This window comes from Cydia pomonella, chromosome 3 (genome assembly GCF_033807575.1).
Source record: "Cydia pomonella isolate Wapato2018A chromosome 3, ilCydPomo1, whole genome shotgun sequence".
Lineage (NCBI taxonomy): Eukaryota > Metazoa > Arthropoda > Insecta > Lepidoptera > Tortricidae > Cydia > Cydia pomonella.
The window spans coordinates 22,274,327-22,288,422 of NC_084705.1; the positions used below are offsets into that span (position 1 = coordinate 22,274,327).

At 41.6% G+C, this 14,096-nt stretch overlaps 1 protein-coding gene across 1 annotated transcript in view; it reads right to left on the reverse strand.

Annotated features, from left to right (window-relative positions):
• LOC133516318 (rootletin) overlaps positions 1-14,096 on the reverse strand; it is a 68,984-nt gene that overhangs the window by 10,682 nt on the left and 44,206 nt on the right. Inside the window, exons 14-32 of the mRNA XM_061849196.1 lie at positions 13,530-13,660; positions 13,044-13,240; positions 11,988-12,153; positions 11,017-11,206; positions 9,471-9,640; positions 9,187-9,379; positions 8,738-8,921; positions 7,801-7,976; positions 7,057-7,242; positions 6,570-6,750; positions 6,041-6,206; positions 5,467-5,580; positions 5,149-5,356; positions 4,836-4,945; positions 4,033-4,209; positions 3,434-3,541; positions 2,323-2,407; positions 1,973-2,067; positions 223-451 (exon numbers count right to left, since the gene is read on the reverse strand). Coding sequence (XP_061705180.1) covers positions 223-451; positions 1,973-2,067; positions 2,323-2,407; positions 3,434-3,541; positions 4,033-4,209; positions 4,836-4,945; positions 5,149-5,356; positions 5,467-5,580; positions 6,041-6,206; positions 6,570-6,750; positions 7,057-7,242; positions 7,801-7,976; positions 8,738-8,921; positions 9,187-9,379; positions 9,471-9,640; positions 11,017-11,206; positions 11,988-12,153; positions 13,044-13,240; positions 13,530-13,660 — 3,066 coding nt within the window. The remainder of the gene's footprint in view (positions 1-222; positions 452-1,972; positions 2,068-2,322; positions 2,408-3,433; positions 3,542-4,032; positions 4,210-4,835; positions 4,946-5,148; positions 5,357-5,466; positions 5,581-6,040; positions 6,207-6,569; positions 6,751-7,056; positions 7,243-7,800; positions 7,977-8,737; positions 8,922-9,186; positions 9,380-9,470; positions 9,641-11,016; positions 11,207-11,987; positions 12,154-13,043; positions 13,241-13,529; positions 13,661-14,096) is intronic.

Sequence of the window (14,096 nt, forward strand, 5' to 3'; positions counted from 1 at the left end):
ATATCTTACCAATGTTCTTTTTGAATCTGCCTCAATTTATCCAACTCATTTTGTTCGTTGTTCTTCGCCTGGTTGAGCATGCGCTGAGTCTTGCTCAGCTCAGCCCGGAGCTCGCTCTCAGCAGAGGCGGCCTTTTGAAGCGACGTCGACAGCTGCTCCACCGTGCCCTTGACTTACGTGCAGCGGTCTCATAACTAAAGCTAAAGAGAAAGGAAAACTTACCAATGTTCTTCTGAATCTGCCTCAATTTATCCAACGCATTTTGTTCGTTGTTCTTCGCCTCGTTGAGCATGCGCTGAGTCTTGCTCAGCTCAGCCCGGAGCTCGCTCTCGGCAGAGGCGGCCTTTTGAAGCGACGTCGACAGCTGTTCCACCGTGCCCTTCAGTGACGTGCATCGGTCTTCTAGTGAGGCTATGGTGCGAGCGTAACCCTCACAGCGCTCTTGGAGTTTCTAGAAAATGGAAGTCGCTGCAGATTTAAGAGGCCGTTATCGATTTTAGTCGCAGAAATGTCAAATTGATCGATTAAGTCGATGAAATTCTACACCTTTTGTTGACTATTAGAAATAACAAGTACTGGTTTCTATTAACACGTTTTGTTATCTTTCATTTTAATAAATCTTTTTTTTTTTAAACAGACTTTCTTAATTAGTAATGATGTTTTTTTTCTGGACGTTTAGGTAAACGCGCGTAAAGGACTGATTTTAAAGCTCTTATTTGTAAATTTCGTAAATTTTGGACTGCCAAACATGGTAATTTTGTATTACACATATCCTGTACTTCAACTTTAATAAACTACGTTTTTGTTATTATAAATTTGCAGAAGATTTACACTACTGCAAATTTATAATAACTTTCATTTGAAAGTTAGACGAAATCAAGTTTCTCCAGAAATTACTTCAAAACAAGTGACAATTACTCTGAAAATCGTCTTAATTTCAACGTAGTTTTGATACTTAAACAATCTACAACATTGGTTGAAACTGTTCTTATACATCATTTTGTATAATTTACCACCATAATTTTTTGATGAAGTTTTATAAATTGTCCCTTCTCGTTACATACTATGCGCTTGCGACCTCATTATTAAAATTTATTATTATTTGTATCTCCTTGGATTTCACGGGTCTATAAATCCCGGTCTTTTGATAGGCTTGCGTGGGGATATAGATCCAACACGTAGGGGCCCCTTGGAGAGCTTTAATGTCATGTAGGACGCCTGCTGGAACCCGTTCACAGGCCTAACAATAGACACCCATGAACCGGTTGTAAAAGTGAACAGTATAACGGTCTATGGATTGAAGTTTGGGAGGATAATGAGACTGGGTTATTGCAAAGAGGTCCGGACACCTGCCATAACAATGTTTTCACTAGTTATCGAGGTAGGCGGTGACTCGCCGCCCACTAGATGGGCCCCTGAAAATGCCGTCGTGAAGACGACCAGGAGCAACACCGGTGTGAGCGGCTCAGGGGTGTCGAGAGGTGTACGCCGCCTTCTACCCAGTGGCTGATAACAACCACTGTGCCACACATGAGAGGAGGCCTGTGCCCAGCAGTGGGACGTATATAGGCTGAATTATTATATATATATTATTATATACCTATTGCTAATAGAAACCAATACTTGTTATTTAGATATTACGTAACAAAAGGTGTACAATTACGACGACTAATTCTATCAATTTTAAATTTTTTCTCTAAAATCATTACCGGGCTCTTAAAATGCTTAATAATATTCAGTACGTTACTTACAACATAAGGTTCAGGTTATTTCTTAGACTGTGGTTCAGGCACTATTTTCAGTAAGGAATAACACGTTCGGAAATTAAATCTCGGGGCATTTTTATGTATTTGCCTGCGTAATTCGGACACGACGTCACTTATTTTTGCCCGCGAGCTATCTATTCATGGTCGAAATTTGAATTGTCGTTGTAAATAGATGTTTAGGGTTTTAGTGGTGAGAGGTGGTGTACCTTAAGCGCCTGGTCGCGGTCCCGGGCCGCCACGGCGGCGCGCTGCACGTCACCCTCCAGCTGCGCGCGCCGCACGTCCAGCCGCGCCGCGCGCCCTGACAACAGCCCCACCATTGTTGTTACAACCCTACATGTTCAGTACACCGGGGTCTCAAGACCACGACCCTAAAGGACGCGGGAGAGCCAAAAGATTTACGATCTGGCCCGTAAAAGAAAATCGGGAGAGCCGTATGGTTTACAAGTAACCTGGCCTGGAACCCTTCGTTTCTCGGCCTCAATAGTAATGTACTATTACTTTGACCGTACTATTAACTTTACTGGTACTATTAACAGTAGTCAATTAGTGATACCTTCAGCAGCTGCCAGCGCCTCCCTCAGTTGACCGACTTCTTGCACGCGCTCCGCTAACTGTACGCGCAAATTCTCGCCTTTATTCTGCAAAAACACTCCAATTATGAACTTCTACAACTACATATTCGAATTAAATGTACGTATGTAAATAACATACAGTTTTAGTGCTATCTCCAACAAAGTACTTTTACGTCGATACCTCCAAGTTTTTCACCAAAGATAGCCTCTTTAATAAGCTATAAAAGTAATGTATTTACTTAATTTTATCTGTGGTACAACAGGCTGTTTTTTTTTTTAAATTGAATACATCACTATACATTTTCTTTACCCGCTCGTTAAAACTAATCGATTAAAAACTTGTTAGAGAAAAGTGTATATTTATTATGAACACTGGCCACTTCCAATAATTAAAAAATAATAATAATTAAAAAGTATTAAATCTACGGAAGGTGGAGATAAGGAACGAAATCTCCATATACCAAAAAGTGTCATCAAAAAACTTTAAATAGGTGGCGCTACAATACCTAGAGTACTTGAACAAAAACATCAAATCATAGACAGCGCACTTCACTCCGTCAATAACGCCTAGGTTCTTAGCTACTCTAGCGCTACTCTGGAGAGATTTGGAACTATTATTTATAGCTGACAGCTGGACACATTTGCAACAGTTCTACCATAAGAGATGCCACTCCTCTTAATTACACACTCCATAATTAAATCCTTCGAGCGGCTTGCTTTTTTATATGCACAATATATGTGACGCACGACAAAATCGGCTCGCTAGAAAAAAAATATTGAAGAAAGATCATATTTTTTTTATAACATTTGGGGGACTGATATTTTGCATACTTGCTAATAATTATAAAGTCACATCATCAAAAAAAATTACAAGCCAAAACTCGCTGGGGGCATATTCACATAGCTTATCCTGGCATGGCCTTTCGAAAATAAAACTTACGAAATTCTTCCATATTGATAACTTCAAGTCTCTCTTCTTCTTGTAAGATCTTAACTTTAAGTTGGCATTACCAAAACGTCGGACGTTAGGTAGGTTTCTTAAGTCCTAAACTAATTAACTGCTACTTCGCAGGCCTAGTACTCAAGATTTACCTCGTTCTGAACCTTTTCTTCGGTAACGGAACTAAGCGTGGCTTCTAGGCTAGTAATCTTGTCCCTTAAGTTGCTGATCTCCACGGTCTTAGACTGAACTGATTCATTCTGAAAACAACATTTTAATTTACCATTTTTTGTAAAGTAAAATATCTTTACCATAGAAATCATTTAACGTGTTAAGAAATCAGAAACTAAAGTTCGGTCGAATTTAATTAAAAAACAAAATATAGTCAAGTTTAGTTGATCTTGACAGTTTTTCCGATTACATTTGTGATCACTCTTGGCTTACAACAAGCTTACAGTAACTTATGAAGATGACATCGTTTCGAGCGATGGCGCCATAACCTTTGGCCTATGCTCTATTAGATGGCGCCACTTTTTGATATTTAATACATAAAAAGGAAGGAAGAAAAAATAGGATAATAAGGATCAAAGTCAAATGGCGTTCTAAAAGTTTTAATCATGTATCAAAAGATGGCAGTAAATTTCTTTTCCTTCTCCTCCTGTACTGTGCCGAGGTCGGAAGTTATTGACTGCAGCTTGTCATCCCAGCCTCGCCACTTCTATAGTTAAATGAAGTAATTTTATCCGTTTACCAGTCCAGTAAGCTGCGCGTCTTTTTGCCCCAACAGGTTCTGCATGCGAGCCTTCTCTTCCTGCACTGTGCGGAGGTTGGAAGTGATCGACTGCAACTTGTTGTCGCCCTTGCCTTGCTGCTCGCTGGCGTCTTTGAGTTGCTTCTTCAAGGCGGCTACTTGAGTTTTGTAGTCATCCTGTTACAAAGTGACAAAACTTTTAAATTGTTAAAAAATTAAGTACGTTATCTTATCAAGAGGAAAGGAGACAGTCCTGATAGTCGCTTCTCTATACAAACATACGAGTAGTGCCTATTTTCCTTCATTGTCTTCGAAAATTGACATTTTGGAAAAGATTTTTACACAATCAGATGTATATTAACCACAACTTCGTTGGATTTTTATGTAAGATTTTTTTAAAGAGTTAGGTGCATTTAAAATTTTGAATGGAATTCGTTTTACGCTTCTAAATGTTATACCGATAATAACTAATATCTAGGAGACCGAGCTTTGCTCGGAAAACATATAAAAACTCAAAATGCGCGTTTTTCCACAAATAAGGTCTAGCTAGATCGATTTTTTACCCCCGAAAACCTCCATAGAGCAAATTTAATCGAAATCGTTAGAGCCGTTTCCGAGATCCCCGAAATATATAAATATATATACAAGATTGCTCGTTTAAAGGTATAAGATAAGACTAATTTAAGTAATTTTGTTTTTAATTTAGGTAATTGTAAAAGTTATCATATTATAAAAAGAGGTAGGTTAAAAAAAGAAGGAAGCAGGAAAGTAGTGTTTCAATAAACAAAGTCGGAACAACTTACCTTCTCTCGTTCAATCTGGCAGACTTCATGCATCAGATTGCGCACGCCCTTCTTGACGAGCTCGGGGTCCACGTCGATGATTTCGTTGCGGTCTTCGGAGTGGTCGCGACCTGTGAATCGTATGTTCAACATAAATGAACATTAGGGTAAAGGGTTGTGCCGCGTCAGGCATCGAACGTGTGGTGTCACTCAAACCGTCAGAAGCGTACACGCTCGACGCCGACGCCACAAATGTATGGCGGTCCGGTGGCGTGCACGCTCGGAGCGTGCGTTCCGTGGCCTCGGCGCCGCAGTGCGGGCAGGTGCAGCGTACCTCGGTGCGGGCTGTAGCGGCGCGCCGGGCTGGCGAGGCGGCGGCGCGCGGCGGCGTGCACGGAGCCGTCGGGCTGCACGCCGCACACGCGCCGCAGCGTGTGCGCGATGGACGACAGCTTGGCCTCGGCCTCGCGCTTGCCGTGCTCGCACTGCGCCAGCGACGCTTCCAGCGCGCGGCAGCGTCCTTCGCTACCGCCGAGGCGGGCCTGCACACGATTTCATATTCGATAAATGTTAACCAACATTACGGGTCTGAAAATTGAGCCAATAAAGTTATCTGTGTAAAATTCAAAGTGTATGATTCATGAAACATTACCTTCAACTCCTGGATCTGCTGTGTGGCGTCGGCGAGACAAACTTCAAGATTATGTTTAAGTTCCTCAAGACGACGCTCCTTGGACCGGCAGTCTTCCAAACGAAGAACAAGTTCCTAGAAAGAATAAATAAATTTGCGATAATTTCGACGCGCCATTAGATATAAGCAGTTACAGATAAGCAGAACGTTTAGAGATACAATTTATAGGCGGCAGCGCCGATGATTGCCGTCAGTTCCGCAATCCTCTACAAATATGTAAATACCCGCGCGCGTCCTCTACTACCGTGCAAGTACCTGGTCGCGCGCGCGGCGCCCAGCAGTGCTGGCGCCGCCGCCCCGTTGGCTGTCCTCTACTACCGTGCAAGTACCTGGTCGCGCGCGCGGCAGGCCTCCTCCAGCTCGGCGCCGCGCTGGCGGCTGGCGGCGAGGTCGGCGCGCGCGGCGCCCAGCAGTGCTGGCGCCGCCGCCCCGTTGGCTGTCCTCTACTACCGTGCAAGTACCTGGTCGCGCGCGCGGCGCCCAGCAGTGCTGGCGCCGCCGCCCCGTTGGCTGTCCTCTACTACCGTGCAAGTACCTGGTCGCGCGCGCGGCAGGCCTCCTCCAGCTCGGCGCCGCGCTGGCGGCTGGCGGCGAGGTCAGCGCGCGCGGCGCCCAGCAGCGTCTCGAGCTCGGCGCCGTGGCGGCGCGCCGCCGCCGCCTCGTTGCCCGTCCTCTCGCGCTCCTCGCACTCGTTCTGTAGTCTACGGAAATAAAAAAGAGATTACAAAAAGTCTATCGCGAAAGACACTACTACGGGCGTGTATTATTTTCGGACAGTAATCGCATTATCCAGAGGCTGATTACGGTACATCATAAATAAGATTCTTCAAGAACCAGTTTTAGAAAAAGTTGCAATCGTGATCGCAAAACACCCTCAAATCGTTTCTAGGCTACATATTGGCGCCCGTGATCAGCAGGATATAATGTGTACGTATGCGCATGTCCAGCGTATTTATCAAACAGTATTAACTTTCCCACGCGTTTTCCCACTAGAATAATAAATTTTCCTTGTCTCGCTTCCATAAGCCGCATCTGCAAAGTAAGAAAAAAACAATCGTATGTACCTGGACTGCAGCTCCTTTATGTCATGGTTAGCTTGCTCCAGAGCGGCGCGTTCTCTCTTCAACTGCGCTTCAGTAGCTCTTAACTCTCGTGTCACGTGTTCGCCGCCCGTTTCAGATTCCTTTAGCATATTCTGAAGGCGTGAGAGCTCCAACTCCAGGGATGATCGGTTTTCTTCCAGCGCTGGAAAATAAAGAATATGCGGTTAGTAAAGTCCAACGTCTCTAACGACTGAAGCCGCCTTTAAACATCCGAGAATGGTAAACATGGAAGCCTCGATATGAAGATAAGATTAACGACGCTGGATGGCGTATAAAAGACCAAGGACTAAGAAAGATAAACTATACTAAATCAAAAGACGGGACGAGCGATCCCTAGGTGAACATTATCAAAGGAATTAGAAAAACGTTCTGGAAGTAAATTACGGTAAAAAGACATATAAAAAGAGTGGAGAGGCTTATGTGAAATGCTGGAGAGGGCAACACTCACTGGCCACGTTGTGCACGGCCTCGTCGCGCGCGCGCGCCGCCTCGCGCCGCTCGTGCTCGGCGCGCTTCACGTGCTCGCGCAGCTCGCGGCAGCTGCTGTTGTACTTGTCGCGCTCGGCCGCGCAGTTGCTGAGCTGGCGGCGCACGTCGGTCAGCTCCTTGCGGAGACTTTCGGACTCGTTCTCCACTGAAATATAAAACACACGTATCTAACATTTGCAGAATTTCATCAACTATCTGGTTTGAACAGTAAGGATGGCAAAAAGTCACTTCTAATATTTTAGAAGCATTTCACGTACTTTCCTACCAGTGGAATATCAAATGTTATTGAACTGATTTGGAAAAGCAACTTCTCGATTAGCGACTTCTCTACTAAACAATTGAATCTCGTAATGGTAACGATTGACAAACGAGAAGTATCAACATTTTTTTTTTTTTTTTAAATAGATTCATTTATTAGAGCTCCGTACAAAACTTTGTTGACGGAGCTCTTATGAGAGTACCATTTTGAAGAAATTGAAACTGCTTAGATATTTCTTATTTTTAAATACATTTCTGTTTGTACGTATGATATACTCACTCGCCTATGATATACTTTCAACTCCTGCAACTGTACAACAATGCCTGCAACCACTGAGAGCCCCGCGCGAACCTCTGGCATTCGCGGTTGCTCTCCTCCTACTCTAAGTGCAGCAATAAATTTTGATACCAAATCAGTGAGAGACAGGTGAAAAGGACAACTCACGTTCTTTAAGCTTCCTAATAGTATCCTGTAGCTGTGTATACGCGTTGTCATACTTGTCCTCTGCCAGCGAGAGCTGCGCGCGAACCTCCTGGCACTCGCGATTGCTCGCTTCCTTCTCTAGGTGAAGTTCCTTGATGCGGTTCTCAAAGCGAGCGCAGTCATCTTCTGCTGCCGCCCTGAAGCAACAAAATGGGAAGTTGTTCGAGAAGGTTTTAGAAAACTTCTTATTGAAACCATGGTGAAGTGTATGGAGGAGTTAAAAATTATTGCGCATAAAAAAACTCAAAGAATATCTTAAATAAAGCGAGCTAGTGTTACAGCGATTGGACTATATGGATATGGATGTATATTTACTATGTAATTTGGTGTCTCGCTATATGAGCTCCACCTAGCTTCTTTAGGACCTATTGGAAGTTTTAAGCGTAGCGAGTCCGTTTTTCAACTGGTTGATATACTAGGTACATTAGCTATCTGTTATGACTGTGGGAACGCACTACGCATCTTCTAAGTATCAAACTCTACAACTTGGCCTCCTCAAGACAAGTCTAACGCAGGAATATTGTCTTTCAACCTATGTTTCCGCGGGGGACACGGATCTCTTACCTCCTGCGTCGACCTCTTAGTTCTGGGAGCAATCTAGGATACGCTTCTCTACCCCTACAATTTTTATCATACTTCACAATTTACGTGGCCTCCTCAAGGCGAGTCTTCAACGCCGCTGCGCTCGCTCGCTAGCTAGCTCGTCCTTCAACTGGTTGATGTATTCTGCGAACCTGGTCGGAGAGCGCGGCCTATCATACTCTAGAACTTACTTGGCCTCCTCAAGGCGAGTCTTCAACGCCGCTGCGCTCGCTCGCTAGCTAGCTCGTCCTTCAACTGGTTGATGTATTCTGCGAACCTGGTCGGAGAGCGCGGCCTATCATACTCTAGAACTTACTTGGCCTCCTCAAGGCGAGTCTTTAGCGCAGCCAGTTCATCTTTCAACTGGTTGATGTGTCCGCGATCCTGGTCCGAGCGCGCAGCGGCGTCTCGCTTGACACGTTCTAATTTGTTCTGGGAACAATCTAGAACACGCTTCGCTTCCTCCAGTCGTTCTAACAGCGCTTGTTGCTCTTGGTGAGCTGAAATTGCCGAAATTTATTAAGAAATCTATTAGGGATCTAAAAGAATCAAGTCATTAGAAATGTATAAAGCACTTTTATTTTTATGCAAAGAGAATCTTTTGAATAAAAGTCAAAATTTTACTGTCAAAATGGAAAAAAATACGGCGACCAGACCACGTGAAGGATAACAACTATAGCTGTATGTCGATAGTAACTTCTCACCAACCGCCTCACTTAAACAGTAGACCTATAGTTATAGGTCAGTTGACAACGTCATACTGACCCATGATCAAAGCCTGTTGTTTGTCGCTCTCGGCTCGCAGCATCGCTTCGTCGTGCTGCAGTATGAGCTGATCGCGTTGCGCCAGAAGTTTTTTCTCTCGCTCGCGCGCGCCGGCCTCGCAAGCTTCCTTCTCGCTCGTTAGCGCTGCTATCGTTTGGGATAGCTTTTGCTCGAGAGTTTGGCGAAGTTGCTCCTGTAAGGTAAGGTGTAATATAATAACGTTAGGGTAAGTGGACATATTCACCTCTCTGTAAAATAGAGCTATAATCTGGTTCAATCCTTACCTTCTCTTCTTTAAGCTTGGTGATGTTCTCGGCCGTGGTCCGGTTGATGTTGGTGATGATGCTCTGGTACTCGGCTTCTTTTTTGCCGGATGACTGCTGCATGGAGCTCTTTGTTTCGCGGAGTTTGCGCTCGCTGCTCTCCAGTTCTTTGGTGAGACGAGCTATTTGTCCTGGGGTATAAGATAAATTATTTAATTATATACCTTAAGAGGCACATATACATCAGTGCTAAAACAGAGTGAAGTTGGCTTCTATCCACTCACGTGCTTGATATTTTTCACTGACTTCTATTATTATTATAAATTAAGGGGGACAGCTAGCCACTACAGTTGCCAAAAGCACGTAAGTGGATATATACTATAACAGGTTGGATTATGAAATTAGGACTAAAAGCCGTAGTGGTATTCCACCTGTCCAATTTCTTGGTCCAATGTGCATTGCATCTCACTCCCTCATCAAGCAAATTGTGAGACGCAAATACACATTGGACCAAGAAATTGGACAGGTGGAATACCACCCGTAAATAGTTAACTTTAGCATTCTTATGCTAATGCATCAAGGAAAAGGCATCAATCTGAATCGTGAATAAATGCAGATGACAAACGTAACTCTAAATCTCGTGTTCAGTGAAAATCAGAGGGTATCATTGCATTCTCAGTGCTTCATTTAGCTTAATGTCCATATCAATAGACCGTTGTTCAAAAAATTAAAAGTCCTTCCGTTGCCAACGTTGTACATTTACGAAACATGTCTCTTTGTGAAAACTCATATTAGTCAGTACAAAATTATGAAATCTAACCCTAGGTCAACTTCTAAATTCCATGGACTCAATATCAATTACCCATGTCATAACTCTGCTCATTTTGAAAAATCTGTTCTTTTCATGTCTGTCAAAATCTTTAACCACTTGCCAAATGACCTAAAATCCCTGGATTGTCAAGGATTTAAAAGCAAATTATTTAAGTGGTGTTTACAAAAAATGTTCTACACAGTCAATGAACACTTTGTATCCACCAATGCTTAAACAAAATGCTATTCCATTTTATTACTATTGAGTGCTATTGACATTTAAATATTATGATTTATTTAAAAAAAAATTGTTTGATACTTTTCTATATGCATGACATTTGCCTATTATTATTATTATTCTTTTTTATAATTATTATTGACTTTTTTTATATAATACTTTTTTTTTTATTCTGACATTTTTATACTTTTATTCTTAATTGGTTTTAATGACATGCATATTGAGAGTCCAAGTATTGTACGCCAAATTCTGGCTGATTGTGATGTAACAAAATACTAACCCTACCACCATTTATAACCACTCACATTCAAACAATAAATAATTTGTATTGTATTGTATTGTATTGTAATAGGGAGATTAGGGAGGACCTTACAGCTAATAAATGAACCAACAAACCAAAATCGGTTTATATCGACATAATTTCAGTCTGCTAACCATCGCATCCGCAAATTTTGACTATAAATTGTCTTGCAACTTCCAAGTTTGGTACGTCAAAAAACTTAAAATGTATATACAAACCTTTGTGGTTCTCCTGCTGAACCATCGCGTCCTGCAGTTCGCGGTCGAGTTTAGCGCGACGCGCCTCCGCGTCGTCCAGCATATTCGCCGTGTCGAAAAGCACGGCCTCCAACGCGTCTTTCTCGGCGCGGACGCTGGCTAACTGCTCTTGGAGATGCTGCTTGTCCTTGTCTAGACTGTCTATTAGTATCTGCCAATTAAATGAAGAATAGTAATATGTTTTTTTTTATTCTTCATACCAAAAGGTTAAGGAGTTGGCAGAGGACCGGACGAGTTGGAGATTGCTCCACCGACAAGAGTTCATAAATATGAAGTAATATGATATACTTAATTAACTAACTCACTTTGAATTCCGCCCTTATAATATATCATAACATAAGCTTTTCTTCTTGCAATATAGCGGAATTGCCAACCGGTAAAAACCGCTATATTGGGAGCGATTTCTCAAGTCCTGTTTCTTCGTATAGTCTTCGGAAAGAGACTCGGCTAATTTCGGCTTCGTAGTGCGTTGTTGCACACAACCTATATGACGTAGTTTGTCATAAGATGTATATGTGTAATATATTATTAATGTAGGGCACTTAAGGTCTGTTAAAATGTTGCCTATTATTAGTATTATTACATTATTTATTATATAAGACTGTTATATAATAAAAAAATATAAGTGTCATATTGAAAGTTTACATGTCATCTATTTGACGTAATAGTTTGTGTCATCCACGATTACGAGCAGATTTGTCAAATCTAACCTTTAAAAACATGGCATTACAAGCCAAGGCACGCATCTCCGTAAATGACACGATCTATAAAACGCAATATTTATTTGATATGATACGATAAGTAATGAAGCCTTATGAATACGATGAATGGTCGCCAGTATTCAGAAATTCTCGTAAACAGCCTGCTCTTTCCAAAGACCGATGTGCAATACTTATCGCAGGGTACTGTAAGAATTTCCTTGTCCTCCTCACCTGTTTCTCCTCGGCGTCCTTGACGTGGTCCTCGAGGGCACGGTTCAGTCGGCCGACAGTCTCGCTGGCCTGTTCGAGTCGCTGTTGCAGCCGCATTATTTCTTCGTTAAGCGAGTCCTTCTTACGCACCATTGCCGTCAACTGTGAGCTTAACTCGCCGCGTTCTCTGCGTTAAGAAATGTTTTTTCAAGCCACTGTTTCAAAACTAAGCTGGAAAATAGGCAATAGCTGTAGCACCTGAACCACCGCTACTACAATGTTTCATTGTTATCATCATCTGTCATTGGTGATCATTGTTATCATCACCTGTCATTGGTGATGGTAAAAGGTCTTTTTGAGGCGCAACTTTTTCCTTCAATAATAAAATTAGGTTATTTATAGGGCCAATTACTTGTTTAAAAAAAAGAAATGTCAAAACCATTCAGTTCATGCTTAAGGCGTTTTTACTTTTGTAGCTGTTTGTGGTTTTTTTAGAAAACACGTTTCTAAGTTTAGAGTCGGTTTGAAGCAAACAACAGAAGATCGGAAAATACTTACTGAATTGGATAGTGTAAATTGTGATTGACAAAAAAAATAAGAAACACGTATCTACGCTATAAAAATGAGTTCTTCTAGTGAATAAATATAAATGTTCCTGGCAAAAATACATCGCTTTTTTTTAACAATTGTCCTCACGCCAATATATGAATTTCTGTTAATGTACTTGTAAAGTACTGTATAGGAGACCTCACGTGTATTTTTTCATAGTGAACGAAACTAAGAAAAAATATCTACCACATACTTTTTCTCCGTTTCGTTAAACATAAATCTTCATTTGGCACTTGAAAATAGCGAGTATAAACAAGATTTACTCTATACAATAGTATTTAACTTAAAATTAGGTCAAATGAAAAAATTAAATAAAAATACACGTGAGGTTATATGGGGGAGGGGGGATTAGCCAAGAAACTCACCAAATATCACCAAGGGGGAGGGAGGGTCAAAAAAGTAGCCGAAAAAACCTCGCGTGATTTGTGCACAAGCCCTTAGGTCTATGCCTTTGTAAAAATACCTTACCTGACCACTTGCCGCAGCTCCAGTTCGACCTTCTCCCTGTCCTGGTCCAAGAACTTGATCTTCTCGTGCAAGGACGACTTGTCAGCTTCGAGTTCCATACGCGTCTGCTCCGCCGCAAGAAGCTCTTTGCGCAGAGAGTTCAGGTCACCCAGTTGTTCCGAGGACTGATTCGATAAGGAGGATTTTTCGTCTTCGAGCTAATAAAATACAAGAAACACAGGATTAAATTCTATAGATCTTTAATCTCAATGGGCTATGTTCGTTAAATGATTGACTTATGAATTCATTGTATTTTTTATAATGTGAAAAAGACATTTTTTTTTTGATAAAATCTATGATGTTAAGATATTCCGGTTCTAAAATTGTTTTTAAAGATATGAAAAAGTTTGAAAGTCAAAGATCAAAGGGGGGTCTGTTTGGTAATTTTAGATTATGTTAAAAGAGACTAATGACAAAGATGTCACAATATTACTGGATTAAACTTACGTGTTTGACTTCTTCTTGCAATTTCTTCTTATCCGTTTCAAGATTTCTGATAGCCGCCTGCAACTTTTCTACCAGATCTTGCAGGTCACCTCTCTCCAATAGAGTTCTCTCAAGCTCTATTTCCAAGTCATCTGAAACAGACAGTTTACTTTAAAATTGTACAAAACAAATATTTTAATATTATGGTAATCGACATTTGAATTAGATGATCTGCTCATGCCTAGAGAACTCAATGTGCAAAGGGTTTAGCAGGATAGCCTAGGAAAAATTGCCCCCAGCGATTTTGGGCCGCAACTGTAATCAAACAATGCCTTTTGGGGAGGTTATACTCTACACAAAGTTTCATCCCTCTGTTACCCCCTGGGGGTGAAAAACACCCGATTAACCCCAAAACTGTTTTAATTATTTTTTCCTAAACTATGAAAGTGACGAATTTCAAATTTTGTACAAATATTAATAAGACTAAAAGCTATGTGCAAAAAAAATATTAACCCCCTAACCATTGAAATTCTTGTAAAAAAAACAAAAATAAAAAAAGAATCACCCTGTATATCAAGTTTGGCTCAT